The sequence below is a fragment of the Triticum dicoccoides genome, chromosome 6B, assembly GCF_002162155.2.
Source record: "Triticum dicoccoides isolate Atlit2015 ecotype Zavitan chromosome 6B, WEW_v2.0, whole genome shotgun sequence".
In the NCBI taxonomy this organism is placed as follows: domain Eukaryota; kingdom Viridiplantae; phylum Streptophyta; class Magnoliopsida; order Poales; family Poaceae; genus Triticum; species Triticum dicoccoides.
In genome coordinates, this window is record NC_041391.1 from 703,929,114 (window position 1) to 703,942,485 (window position 13,372).

At 46.8% G+C, this 13,372-nt stretch overlaps 1 protein-coding gene across 4 annotated transcripts; it reads right to left on the minus strand.

The window, feature by feature from the left end:
• Positions 1 to 6,555: 6,555 nt before the first annotated feature.
• LOC119324712 (serine/threonine-protein kinase PCRK1-like) lies at positions 6,556 to 12,762 on the minus strand. Of its 4 annotated transcripts, XM_037598487.1 has the most exons (6): positions 12,331 to 12,762; positions 11,347 to 11,846; positions 10,565 to 10,825; positions 10,286 to 10,408; positions 8,181 to 8,733; positions 6,556 to 7,798 (listed from the first exon to the last, which is right to left on the minus strand). In XM_037598487.1, exons 2-5 carry the CDS (start codon positions 11,743 to 11,745, stop codon positions 8,212 to 8,214), a joined length of 1,305 nt encoding a protein of 434 aa, XP_037454384.1. In that variant the 5' UTR covers positions 11,746 to 11,846; positions 12,331 to 12,762; the 3' UTR covers positions 6,556 to 7,798; positions 8,181 to 8,211. The 4 variants fall into 4 exon arrangements, with proteins under 4 accessions (XP_037454384.1, XP_037454385.1, XP_037454383.1 ...); XM_037598488.1 differs by lacking the exon at positions 6,556 to 7,798 and having other exon boundaries at positions 8,017 to 8,733; positions 11,347 to 11,759; positions 12,331 to 12,760; XM_037598486.1 differs by lacking the exon at positions 6,556 to 7,798 and having other exon boundaries at positions 8,017 to 8,733; positions 11,347 to 11,762; positions 12,331 to 12,760.
• Positions 12,763 to 13,372: the final 610 nt, after the last annotated feature.

Here is a 13,372-nt window from a genome sequence, read left to right on the forward strand (position 1 = left end):
GGAGCTTATTTTTTTTTTTTTTTATGTTTTTCTTCACTCGCTCTCTTTCGGCTGGCACGCGGCCTCTGCTGTTTATAGTACTCGCTGTACTGTTGTGGAGGTGGGGGTGGCCTTTTTGCAGAAAAGACCTTGAAGTTTGTTCTTATTGCGGTGGGAGGCCCTCGGAGTGAGCAACACGGTCTTCCTTCTCTCCGGCCGCCTCATGGAATGAACATTAGTTAATGACCTCTGCTCCTTGTCATCACAAGGGAGAAGAACACATGGTATGGTGGTGGCTTTTTGAAGCTTAAAAAACCCGCGGAATATGACCGTGCTCGGAACAGATTGCTGAGGGGAGGGTAACCACAAGGCAAGGATGCATGTAGCTTTCTCTCTTGAGAGAGGGGTCCGGGGTTGTGCACGGTCGATGGCGACGCGGCACAACGCGACGTACCGCGGGCGGCGGCCCTTTCGGTTTGTTTGTTGCTACCCGTTGTGTGTTGTGTCCTCGTGGAGGAGACGTAGAATAAGGGCGCGCAATGTCGACGCTGACGTGTTCGACATGGCTCAAACGCTCTGGTTTGTGTTTACATGTTGAGCGCAAGGTAGAAGGATTGGGGCGGTGATGACATCATCGATTGGGATACAACTTTTTTCATTAAAAAAGAGGCACAATTTTTATTTGTTGCCGGGAAATGAGATTTGGTGTTGTTAGCAGATCGGTGCTTTTATAAAGCACACCCCGGCTTCGCGCTCAAGCCGGGGGATAAGAAGGTATTAGCTCAAATAAGCCGAATGGCACCACCGTTGGCACGCTGGAATTAGTTGGCCAAATGTTGTCAAGAACGTATGTATACTTTTGATTCTTCGACTCATTTGGTCGCTTTTCGTGGTAAGGACAACGAGTTGCTTGAAGGGTGCATTTGTATTTATGACAATGTTAATGATTGTACTATTGCTTATACATGCATGATACAAATACTTGTACGTACGTCACTACCTTTATTGAAAGGACTATTTATATTTGCTTTTAACAGATAAGCATTTCAAAATGCTGCAGACAGTATAAGTACTGCTAAAAAATCTGGCCATCCTTCCAAACCCGGAGCAAAAAGATGAATGTATGCTAAAAATTAAATCAGACCCTCTAATCTAAGATAAGTGCCGCACACGTCAAGGCTAGCGCCACCGAAAACGCCCAGATTGTTGAGTGTTGTAGGCAGTGTCATATTTGTTACTTTGTCTTTGTAAGAAACGATCAGAATTTTGGGGAAGTTGAGAAGAACACATGGTGTGGTGTATGGTAGTGGCTTTTTGAAGCTTAAAAAACCCGCCAAATATGACCAGTTTTGGAATGGACCGGTGAGGGTAACAACACTGGTGTAGCCTCCTTTCCCTTTCTTGAGAGAGGGGATGTGCACGGTTGATGGTGACGCGACACAACGCGACGTACCGCGGCGGCCCTTTCGGTTTGTTGTTACCCGTTGTGTTTGTGTCCTCCTGGTAGAGACATAGAATAAGGATGCGCGATGTTGACGCTGACGTGCTTGATATGGCTCAAACGCTCTGGTTTCTGTTTACACGTTGAGAGCAACAAAGAAGGATTGGCGCCCCGATGACATCATTGATTGTCATACTTTTTCTCATTAATTGGTATTTATTTCTTGTGGGGAAATGAGATCGGTCCTTAGTAAAAAAACACACACCGGCTTTGCGGCGGAGCCGGTTATAACAAGGTACCGATAACTCAAAATAAGCCGAATGGCTCCATGGTTGGCGCTAGCTAGTATTAGTCGGCCAAATGTTGTCAAGAATGTATGTGTGATTTTGATTATTCGGTTCGTCCTGTCGCTTTTCATCGTAGGGACAGATGAGTTGCTTGAAGAGTATGGTTGTATTTATGACAATGTTAATGAGTGTGCTATTGCTTATACTGCATGCATGATACAAATACTTGTACGCCACTGCCTTTGTTGAAAGAACTGTTCGGATATTCTTTTTGAAGAAGGCGTTTGAAAAATGTTGAAGGAAGTGTATGGAGACACGGATAATCTAATTTTGTTTGACATGAACTTGGGCACGTTGCTCACCAAAGGGAAAGCCTATGTACCAATAGGATACAATACCCCTCAAAAAAATAGGATACAATAATGCTTGTCATCAGCCAAGTTTAACACGTGTACGCATTAAGCTCCAGTGGTACTTACGGTACTCAAGACAGATTCCAGGGAACTACAGGGGTGGAACCGCAGAGGAGGACGGAGAGTCCGTCCCATCGAGGCGTCGTCGACCGGTGGAATCGCGTCAGCGGGCCGGGGCCCGCCCGGGGGCAGGGGGGGAGGCCAGCGGGCGGGCGTTGACGTCACAGGCCCATCTGAGCAGCGCGCGGATTCCGAGGGGAATCTATCCCGGCGCTCTGCGCGGCAATCTGACGGCCGTCAGCCAGCCCGCGGGCCGGGCGGGCCCCGCGCCCTGGATGCGGCCGGGCCTGCCATCGGGAATGGCATCTTTCCGTACGCCGCTGGCCGCAGCCGGTGGCTAAAAGCCAAGCGGCCCCCCGCCCCCCGGAATTTCTCCTGTTTACTATTTTTATTTACTTATTAGAGCAGACTAGAAAACTTGAGGCCGACGTGGGATTTCAAACTTTATTAGGGTGAAAAGATGGTAATCTTTTTAGGGAGGCCGAGAGTGACCGGCAGCATAATAAACGCACGAAACAATGGGTCTTACTTCACTTTCTTGGCTTTTCGCGCTTCGGAAAAACCCTGGTTCTAGGTGGATGCCGGATTTTAAACTCTACTAGGTGAAAAGATGACAATCTTTTTAAGGAGGCCGAGAGTGACCCGCGCCATAATACACTCACAAAACAATGGTTTATTCCTTGGTATTTCGCATTCTTGGCTTTTCGCGCTTTCAAGAAAACTGATGGTGGGGACAGGGTGCCACGGTTTTATGGCCTTTGGCGCGTGCCGTCGTGCCCAGGAGCATCCGCATCTCCAGGCGCTAAACTGAGGACGACACGGTACAAAAAAGGTTAGCGGCAAAGGAATACTTCGAGATGCGGTGGTAATATATGTATCAGCGTTGAAGCAGGTCTTAAAGCATCTATCTATAACTCGTATGGTCATAAACATATGGGGAACGAACACCCCACCGACGAAGTGGGCACGTCGGTTTGCCCTCTTTCCCTCTTTTGTTACATATATTCCATCTTTGGAAGGGCATGAAAGTTGAGACGTGAGACATTGTTAGGTACTTCTATCTACAAATAAAATTGTACCTGTTAGGATGAAGTGACAATAGTAACACATAAGCTTCTTTCCTCTTTCCTATACCTCACACGCCTTTCGGCTTCGGCTCAGGATGCTCTTATCCCGCTTGAGTATGTAAGATGGCTTCTCGAAGGCAGGAAGTTTTTCTCCTCCACAAATACTTAGCTTTTGAAGCACCGCTTTCTTCCTTACTTTTATGTATTATATTTCCTTTTCCATTCATCATTTAGGCATCCCTTTCCATTGTTCGTCACCCGTCATGGGAAACGAATACCGAAGCAACACTCAATGTCCACAAAAGCCAAACGACCCTGAGTTTCTCTTGTTTATTATTTTTACCTAGACTAGAGGTCGATGATGTCAGATTTAAAACTTTAGGGTGAAAAGATGATAATCTTTATAAGGAGCCAGAGAGTGACTGACACCATAATAAACTCACAAGAAAGAATGTGTTATCTCATCAATATTTTACTTTCTTGGCTTTTCGTGCTTTGAAAAATTTGATTATGGGCGAACAAGGGGTCGCGATTTTATGGCCATTGGCGTGTGTTGTCGCATCTAGGAGCGTCTGCATCTCAAGGTGCTAAACGAAAGATGAAGTGGTAGGAAAAAAAGGGTTAGTGGCAAATGCTACGAGATTCGATGGTAAGAAAAAATAACGGCGATAATCTTAGCGTCAAAGTAGAACTTAGAGCATCTATCCCCATATGGTCAGAAACAAAACAATAAACAAAAGCCACGCAAAGGAAATTGGCACATCAATTTGCCCTCTTCCCCTCTTATGTTACTTCTATCCCATCCTTGGAAGCACATGGAAGTTGAGAGTACAACACTGTTAAAATAAAATGTGCGTGTTAGGATGAAGTGAGAATAGTAACATATAAGCTTCTTTTCTCTTTCATGTACAAAACGCACCTTTCGGCTTCGGCTCCGGACCGGATAGGCCCTCCCCCTTTAGCTTCCGCTTAACGCTTAGTGATGCAAACACTCTTATCAACCATATTAGAGGGCTTCTCGGAGGCTTGAAGTTTTTCTCCTCCGTGAATACTTGCTTGTGGCGCACCGTCGTCTTCCTTAGTTATTATACTTCCTTTTTCTTTCATCATTTAATCATCCCTTTTTTATCGTTCGTCATCAGTCAGTCATGGGACACGGATATCGAAGCAACATTAAATAATTTTTGCGTGAGCCGCTTAGAGGTTGTACATCCAAAAGTGGAACATCCACGATCGTGTCATATGTGGCACAAGAGTGGTGTGGTTTTTATTTTATTATTGTTGACTATATATATGTATGAACATCCCCGTATTTTTCTTCTTTTTTGTTTACCTAGACTGAAGGTCGATGTCGAATTTTAAACTTTAGGGTCAAAGATGATAATCTTTTTAAGGAGGTTGAGGGTGACCGACACCTTGAACTTGTAAAACAATGGGTTACTGGTTGAATTATTTTACTTTCTTGCTCTCTTTTTAAAATAATAATGATGAACTCGATTATAGGTGGACAGAGGGGGCCGCGGCTATAACCTTAGTGTGGGTCTTCGTATCTAGGATCATTTGTATCTCGGTGCTAAATAGAGAATAAAGCAATAAGGGAAAACGGCGTTGACAATGACATAGTGCAAAGAACCAGTGGCAGAAAACCTTGGACCCAAAGTAGATCATAGAGCATCTATAACCCGTATGTCTGAAACATGAGGTGAGCCCTCTCGAAAAGTAGAAGTGGACACGTCGATTTGTTCGCTTCCTTATAACTCTTATGTTACTTTTATTCCATCTTCGGAGGCACATAGTAGTTGACACGTAAGAAATTGTTAAGTAATTTATCTAATAATGAATAGTATGTGCTACAATGAGGTTTTCGGCTTCGTCTCCGGGTAGACAACCTCACATTTAGCTTCTGCTTAACACCTAGCGATGTGGACACTCTTATCACCTATACTAGACAACGTTTCGAAGACAGGAAGTTTTTCTCCTCCGCGAACTCTTGCTTGTGGCCCACCGCCGTCTTCCTTAGTTATATATTATACCTCCTTTTTTGTTCATGATTTTGTCATATCTCTTTTTAAGGAGAGTAAACGGCAAATTCGCGATAGAACGGTTGGATTACTGGTTGAATTTTTTTGTTTTCTTGGTTTGTTGCTCTTTGAAAATATTAGCTTTGCTATGGGTTGTTGGAGGGGCCGCGCGGCTCTTATAGGCTTCTATCCTTGATGCGTGTACTCATGTCTAAGAGCATCCGTATCTAGCAGTGTTACGAAATGTAAGACCTCTGGCAAAAAGCTTAGCACTAATAGCAGACCTAGCACCAGTAACCCGTATTGCCAAAAGCCGCCTGACTGACTGGTGGTAAAACCTCGAAAAAGAAGTGGAGACACCACTTTGGTCTCCTCCATATCCTTCTTTTTTTCTTTCACTTCTACTCCCTCCGTCCCATAATATAATTTTTTTTTACGTCTCCACTTGGGACAGAGGGAGTATTTCATTCTTGGAAGCACATGGAAGTGGAGACGTAAGACAATGTTAGGTAATTTATCTAAAAATAATGTGTACTACAAGTTAGACGAAGCGAGAATTGTGACATATAAGCTTCTAATATCCTCTTTCGTGTACCCCAAGCGCCTTTCGGCTTCGGTTTCGAATGGACCATCACACGTATCGCTTCTGCTTAACACCTAGCGGTGCGGATGCTCCTATCGCCTTACGGTACATACTAGTAAACGGCTTCCCGAGGACGGGAAGGTTTCTTGTTTCTTCTCTATGAATGCTTGCGGCACACCGCCGTCATCCTTGGCCATTCATATACTTCATTTTCCGTTCATCATTTTGGCATCTCTCCCCATCGTTCGTCACCGGTCATGGGAGACAGATACCGAAGCAACATCCAATAATTTTTGCGTGCGCCGCTCCGGTTGCAAGATCTGAAAGCGAGACCTCCATGATCATTTCATACGTGGCACAAGAGCCACATGTTTTTTTTTTATTTTCTTATTATTGCTGGCCACGCCCACACATATGCACGAGCAAGCAAGTGTTTCTGCTCTTTCAAAAAATAACAAATTCAGTTCGAACCGCGTAACAGCATCTGCATTGTCCCACACGATGGAGACCGATTGTTAGGCCACCAAAAGAAAGCAGACGGTAAAGAAAAATTCATAATGAAGCGATTTGATTAATGAGCGTAGGGTCACACCGAGACCGATCTTAGTCAGGGTGACTTGGATCCGACACGGCCGGCATCAGTCATCACCCGTCCCGTTCCTGAATGCTCGGTGAGAGGGGCCTCATTGTTCATCTCAATGTGACAGGTTTTTGTAGAATATATATCACTAATTACATGAAGAAACATCCAAAGCCGATGACGGCGATGGTGGCGACGAGGAGGAGCAACGGCCGGCGTCGTCGCGGGGCGGCGCGGGGGCGATTGGACCGAGAACCGGAATTTTTTCACTTTGATCAGAACCTAACAAACTTGGTGACCTCCGGACGGTTTTTAACTCTGAAACTTTCTAAGAGGGAAGAAAAGCCATAAACTAGTGAGGAAAGGAGCTGCATGAATGCTGCCGGATTTCACGGCAGGTAGCCCTCGCCATCGGCGGCGAGCGGCACAAAGCAGCGGCTGCAAACGGCGAACCATGTGGCAGGTCGGGCAGATCGCCATCTGCTCCACATGCCACACGTACTCTGCACCTGGTTTTCTGAAGACGACGATGCACCGTCGTCACACAAACCATGTGCTAATCTCTGAAGATGATGGGCACCACGCCAGGAATGGTGGTGGCCTTGACAGGGCCGGCGTATGAGATGTCAGGGGACACGAGAGGGACATCACCTCACACCAAGGAGGGGGGGAGAAAGGCAGGCTCCCGTCGGTTCTTCGTCGACAGGCGAATCGGGCGACCGGTCGACCGGTCCGATTCGCCGAAGCCGAAAGGAGCCCCACGGTTGCTGCCCACCACAGGGAGATCTGCCCCCAATTCTGCTCCACCCATATGCACCATGTCGCCGGAGAAAAGTTAAGTTGGGGAGGAAGGAGATGTTGTCATGATGGAATAGAATGGAATGGAAAGTGTTCACTGTGCAGAAAGTAACAGAATTTCTCTGCCTCCAGCCAACAGCACAATCTACAGGCTACGGCTACAGGGGAACAGCAGAAACTCTTCTCTTGTCCGGCGAAAATTCGCCACCGGCATGACCTTTGCCGGATTATTAGCGGTGGAGATTTTGGTCATCATCTACTCTCTGGTAACAAATGATCAATCATGCTGACAGTCCGATCGAAACATCGGGCTGACTTGTAGCCTCCTCTATGAATGTGCTAGCACCAAGAAATTCTCCCAGTTGCACAAGGGGGTCTCTTTCTGATGTGAGCATCCGGGTCTGGGTCTTATCTGAGCAAAAAGGATGGCCGGCAGGAATGTACCTGTACCACCCAGCACCAGATATTCGGATCATTCCGCATCGAGCTCGCGATAAGGCGCATCCTCCGATTGGTGGGCAGAAATCCACTAGGTTCAGGTCACATCTTGCTTGAATCTGAATCATTCCCTGCATACAATCCTTTCCACATGAAAAATGACAGTTTTTTAGGAGTTCTTAAGAAAAGAAAAGAAAGAGAGTTTTTGAGCTGTGCACAAACAAGATTACTCCCTCTGTTCACTTTTATAAGGCCTTGAAGATATTTCAGACAGTGTGCAAAGCAGTTCATTTTCAGTTGTGGAGGGAGTAGTAGAGTTCACAAGATGGAAGAGCTGAAAGTGGACCAAAAACACAAACGACCTACTGATTCACAACCTTGCAGCTCAGACCAGAGTAATACACAAAACAAGACGGCTCAAACATAAATCTACAGGACCAAAAAAGTTAGACGCTGCAGCACAAACCGCGCACCGGTTACGAACTTTATATCTCTATGAACAGCTATACTTACAGTCACAGGTAGGAGGAGGGTGGCATCCATTTCAGCAGGTCTTTATGATCTCAGGTTTCCAGCCCCGCCACACGATCTGGCGGCACCCGAACTTGAACTCCTGGAGCCTCCTCTTCAGTGACCCTTTCTTGGTCCGCTTTGCGCCCGGTCCGGACACCGAGCCATGGTAGTGCAGGGGAGGCTCCGGTGGGCCGATCTCGACGCTTTCGACGATCTTCTGGACCATCTCGTACACCTCGCTCATCTTCGGGCGCGTCTTTGGTAGCCGCAGGAGGCAGCGGTTTGCCACGCCGGCCAGCTTTGTCATGGACTTGAGGTCGTAGTGGCCCTCAAGACGCGGGTCGACGATGATGGGGAACCGTTTGACGTCGGAGATGTACGGTTTCACCCAGTCCAGGAGCTTCTGCTCCCCCTTTGGACGGTTCCGATCGATGGGACGCCGGCCGGTGATGAGCTCGTAGAGGAGCACGCCGTAGCCCCATATGTCGCTTTTTGCGGTGAGGCGCCCGGTTTGCATGTACTCCGGCGCGGCGTATCCTAGAGTTCCAACGATCTGTTGAACCATAAGTATTTAATGTGTTAGTTTATGGAATAATAGAAGTTAGTTAAGATGGATGATCAAGGAAGTATCAAGTTGAAGTTGTACTAGGAACTAAACAAACTGGCAAGAAGAGAACAAACTTCACAAAACTAGTTCGTGGAGAATCTCTGACAGTTTCTAAAGGGAGCTAAAGCAAGCACTTCAGGGGGGTACCATGTGACTATTGCTTAGCCTCACATAGTGGGATCCATGTGTCATAAAAAGAAATAACATGATTTTCTTTTGTGCAAAATGTATTATTAATGAAAGCAGGGTATAACCAAACTAATGTCTTCCTAACGAAATACCAGCAAGTTCTTTGCCAAATTCTGGCGCAGGAAAGCATGCAAATCACCCGAGTTGTTATGGTAGTTAGGATGGATACTTTAAAACCGAACTCTTGTTATTTGTAGACGCAGTTGGCTTTATCTGAAGAAGAGAGACATGATTCCTTTAATGGACATATCATTTTGGCTAGTGCTGCACTGTGAAGCTGCTAGAAGAAACTTATATAGCTCTGACTAACGCTTCAAGTTGAAGTACTCACTCCTTTCCAGGACTTCAGTTGTAATTTTCAAAAAATTAAGAATATGATTGTTGAGCACTTCAGAAACTAAAACATGCACATTTAAGCATCCACACCATACACCGAAACAATTATACCATTTGAAGTGGAGCAACTGGGTATCCATTTTCCAACTTCATTAAAAAGGACCATGTTTTAGGAAAAGTTATCTCGTATACCATTTTCCAATTATAGTTCAAAGTTGTACTAGGAACTAAACAAAGTGGCAAACAAGAGAACAAACTTCATAAAACTAGTACATGGAGAATCTTCTACAACTTTTAAAGGGGGCTAAAGCAAGCACTTTAGGGGAGCTCCAGGTGGCAGCGCACACAGAGCTACTCCTGCTTAGCCTCGCACAGTGGGACCCATCTGTCATAAAAATAAATGACATGGTTGTCTTTTGTGCAAAATACATTTTTTTAATGAAACCAGGGTTCTGTACTCTTATACCCAACTAACAAAATAATAGCTCAATTAAGACATGGTAATATATGTCTAGCAGATTCTTTGCCAAAATTTCCAGCTTAAGCTCACAAAATCACTACTCTTGTCACTTGTAGCTTCATGTGCGTTCTGAAGCTGCTATGGCTGGAGCTGTCATTGATGCTTATTCAAGCTGAAGTATTCACTCTTTTCTAGGACTTCAGTTGTAATTCTTGAAAATTTAAGAAGTTGATTGTACTTCAGAAACTAAAGGTACACATTTAAGTATCAATAGCATACACCGAAACAATTATACCATTTGAGGTGGAGCAACTGGGTATCCATTTTCCAATTCCAACTTCATTGCTATCAAAAGGGAACCGTGTTATAGAAAAGAAACATCTTGGCACCATGAGTATCCACATCTTTAGAACATCATACACTTTGCAAGACCAATAATTTTAAAGAAAATGGAACGGAATGCTGTCAGAGCACATTACTGCAAAATAATTCTAGGTCCGTAGATGTGCGTACCGCTGTGGAGACATGGGATAGCCCTTCCTGTGGCCCATGCCTAGCCAATCCAAAGTCCGATAACTTTGCATTCCAGTTCTCATCTAATAGAATGTTAGATGTTTTCAGGTCTCGGAAAATAACCTGCATGCATATTGAAACAGGTAAACAGAGTGCGACTTTCTGTACTGCATGTGTTCCTTATTTTGCTGAATGTGATCAAGCAGTGATGTTGATACCAGACAAATGTTTCACATTCAGTTAGTTTTTGTATTGATCAGCAGAAAGCAAATGAGTTACCTGAAAGTCCATCTCCTCATGCAGATACTTGAGCCCGCGGGCAGCATCAAGAGCTACTTTCAATCTCATCGGCCATGATAGAGTAGAAGTTGACCTACTTGCCAAGTGGTCATCCACGCTTCCGTTGGGCATGTATTCGTATACCAGAAGCCGCTGCATTCCCCGCTCATCGTCGTCCGTGCAGTAACCTATTAGTTTGACGAGGTTTGGGTGCTCTACAATCCCAAGCACGTTCATTTCTGTTAACCATTCCTTCTGCCCCTGAAGAAAGATGAATAATGATATATTAGGAACCCCAAACTAGTGGCTCAAGCTAGATTACAGTGCAAGTGACTTGAGAGGGACTCATCAAGCAAGTGGAACTGAAATGCTGGAATAATATGCTCGGTGCTTTGCTCGAGTACTGCTACGATTTGTTTACAACTTCAGTTAGCTGTTGTTGTTCTTATATGCTGGCACTGGTTGACTCACTATACCCTAGGCTGGACTAGAACAACATGCAAGTATAATACTACATGGAATGTGATGCAAGGGATTTCACAAGTATAAACTATGCCGCATTTCCCGAAACAACCAGGGCCTACTGAATGGATTGTTCTCTAAACAAATAATTAGTTTAGAAACCCTGGATTAGTTTCAAGATGCACAACCATGCCCAAATCACAGTTCATGTTATCAATGAGTTATAACTCCTCTTGGTAATGCATAAAATTGGACTGTAAGATATATATATACGGAGTATCTGACAATAATACAGTAGAGGACAGTGGGAGAGAGCTTGCCTGGACTCCCTTGCGGTTCAGCTGCTTGACGGCGATCTCGACGCGCTCGGTGGGGTCGTCGGAGCCCTTGATGACGCCCCTGTAGACGCAGCCGAAGCCGCCCTCGCCGACCATGAGGGAGCGGCTGAAGTTGCGGGTGGCGGCCTTGAGCTCGGGGAAGGTGAAGACCCGGAGGTTGGCGGGGCGGTCGGTGAAGCTGGGGTACTGCGTCCGGCGGATGGACTCGGCGCTCATGTCGGAGGCGTTGATGGAGTTGAGGTCGGAGCCGGAGCGCGGGTCGCGCTCCGTGGACTCGGTGCTGAAGGAGCGCACCGAGGCCGACATGGCGCCGCTGGGGCCCGTGCGCCGGTCGTCGTCCCTTGACTTGGCGTCCCCGTGCAGGAACGGCAGGCACCTCATCGCCGCCGCCGCTGCTGCTGCAATGGAATGCGGTGGGGATTCGGGCAGTCAGTCAGGGGAACATCGGTCGGTGCTTTGCTTGGAACATCACGAACACAAATCTGAAAATTCAAGTTTGAGAAAGGATGATGCAGAAGGGATGCAGAATTCTGAACTGAAAATTGCTCTGTTTTGTTTTCTTCAGGCAGTGTTTCTTTCAGACAGATTCAGTATAAGGATTCAGTAGTAAGGATACACGGACGGAATTGGCGAAACAGTGGCAAGAACTCTCAGTGTAAATTCAGCAAACGAAACAGTAGAACAAATCAGAATTCTTGCCGTCTTACTGCTGCTGCTAGAAGGTAATAAAACCTTGATTTCACACCGAATTGAATTGAGCTAAGCTAAACGCACGCGTGAGAGCAGAATCTGTAGGCCGGCGAGCAGACACGATGATATAATCCGATTGATGGAGCATCTGCTCTGCTAGTTAGTCAATCAATCCCCTGCCGAGCGGGACCGCGGCCGATCTCAGACCATGGAAGGCCGGCAGAGCGGAGCGGAGGCGGGAGTAGTGAGTAGAGAGGATGAGTTGTGGCGACGAACCTTGGGTGCGATGGGTGCGGTTGCTGGCGACGTCCGGCCGCTCGCGACGAGGGGAAACCCCGGGAGCAGCGGGAGCAGGAGGCGGGCAGGAAAGGAAGGAAGGAAGCGACGGGGAAAGGGGGCGAGGAGAGGAGGGTGATGAGAGGCGGAAGCGGGGGATGTGACGGTGGACTGGACTGACGGCGGAGGGAAAGGGAATGGAGCAGCCCGGTCAAAGCTGGGTTGGGACTTGGGAGGGAGGGATGGATGGATGTCCTGGACGGGACGGCTGGTGTGTCTCGTCCCTCCTGTGTCGTCTCTCGCTGTCGCTCACCTAGTGAGGTGAGGAGCGAGGAGGAGGAGGTGGTGCAAGGGGGGATGGATGGATGCCCCTAGACCTGGCCCTGCCTGCCGCGCAAGTGGTGAGTGGAGGAGGAGGAAGAAGACGAGGAGGAGGGAGGAAGAATTCTCTGCGGAGTAGGGTCTGGTCGTCGCCGCCGTTGTCTGGCTCCCTTGTGAACGTATGGGGCAACACGTCACCAACAACCAACGAGGCTGGCTGGCTGACGGGAGCACACCTCAGGCGGAGCACGAGGAGGCGAGGGGGATGCCGCCAGCACAATCCATTAACAATCAATCTTTTTTGGCATATGCTATTACACTGCAAGATATGGATAATCTTGGAGTATCCAGCGAGCAGTGACCATCCATCATCACTTCAATCGGCCCCATATAGCTGTTGGTCACGTCACATGGCATATTTTTTTTTCCTTTTTTCCTTTTCTATCGAAAACCCCTGCACATGCATCTGCACATATACTTATTAAATTATTACTATTTAATAACAAAGAAAACAAATACAGGTATCAACTCACAGCCACCTTCTTGTCGATCTCTGTGAGTGCACCTGCAAGCTTGATGATGTGGCATGACCTCGCATCGGCACACACCATCTCATTCGATGGCCTCATCAAGTGCAAGCAGGGAGCACCAACAGGTCTAGTAGACCCTCAGCGCACACCGCATGCATATGCACTAAAAATCCGTCGTCGCCGTCTTTCGC

Excerpts from the sequence above, each read along its gene's own strand:
- LOC119324712 (XM_037598487.1), bottom strand. The coding sequence starts at position 11,745 with ATGAGGTGCCTGCCGTTCCTGCACGGGGACGCCAAGTCAAGGGACGAC. Across the intron at positions 10,409-10,564 it reads ATGAGGAGATGGACTTTCAG|GTTATTTTCCGAGACCTGAA; the intron begins GTAACTCATTTG and ends ATATGCATGCAG. Across the intron at positions 8,734-10,285 it reads TATCCCATGTCTCCACAGCG|ATCGTTGGAACTCTAGGATA; the intron begins GTACGCACATCT and ends ATGGTTCAACAG.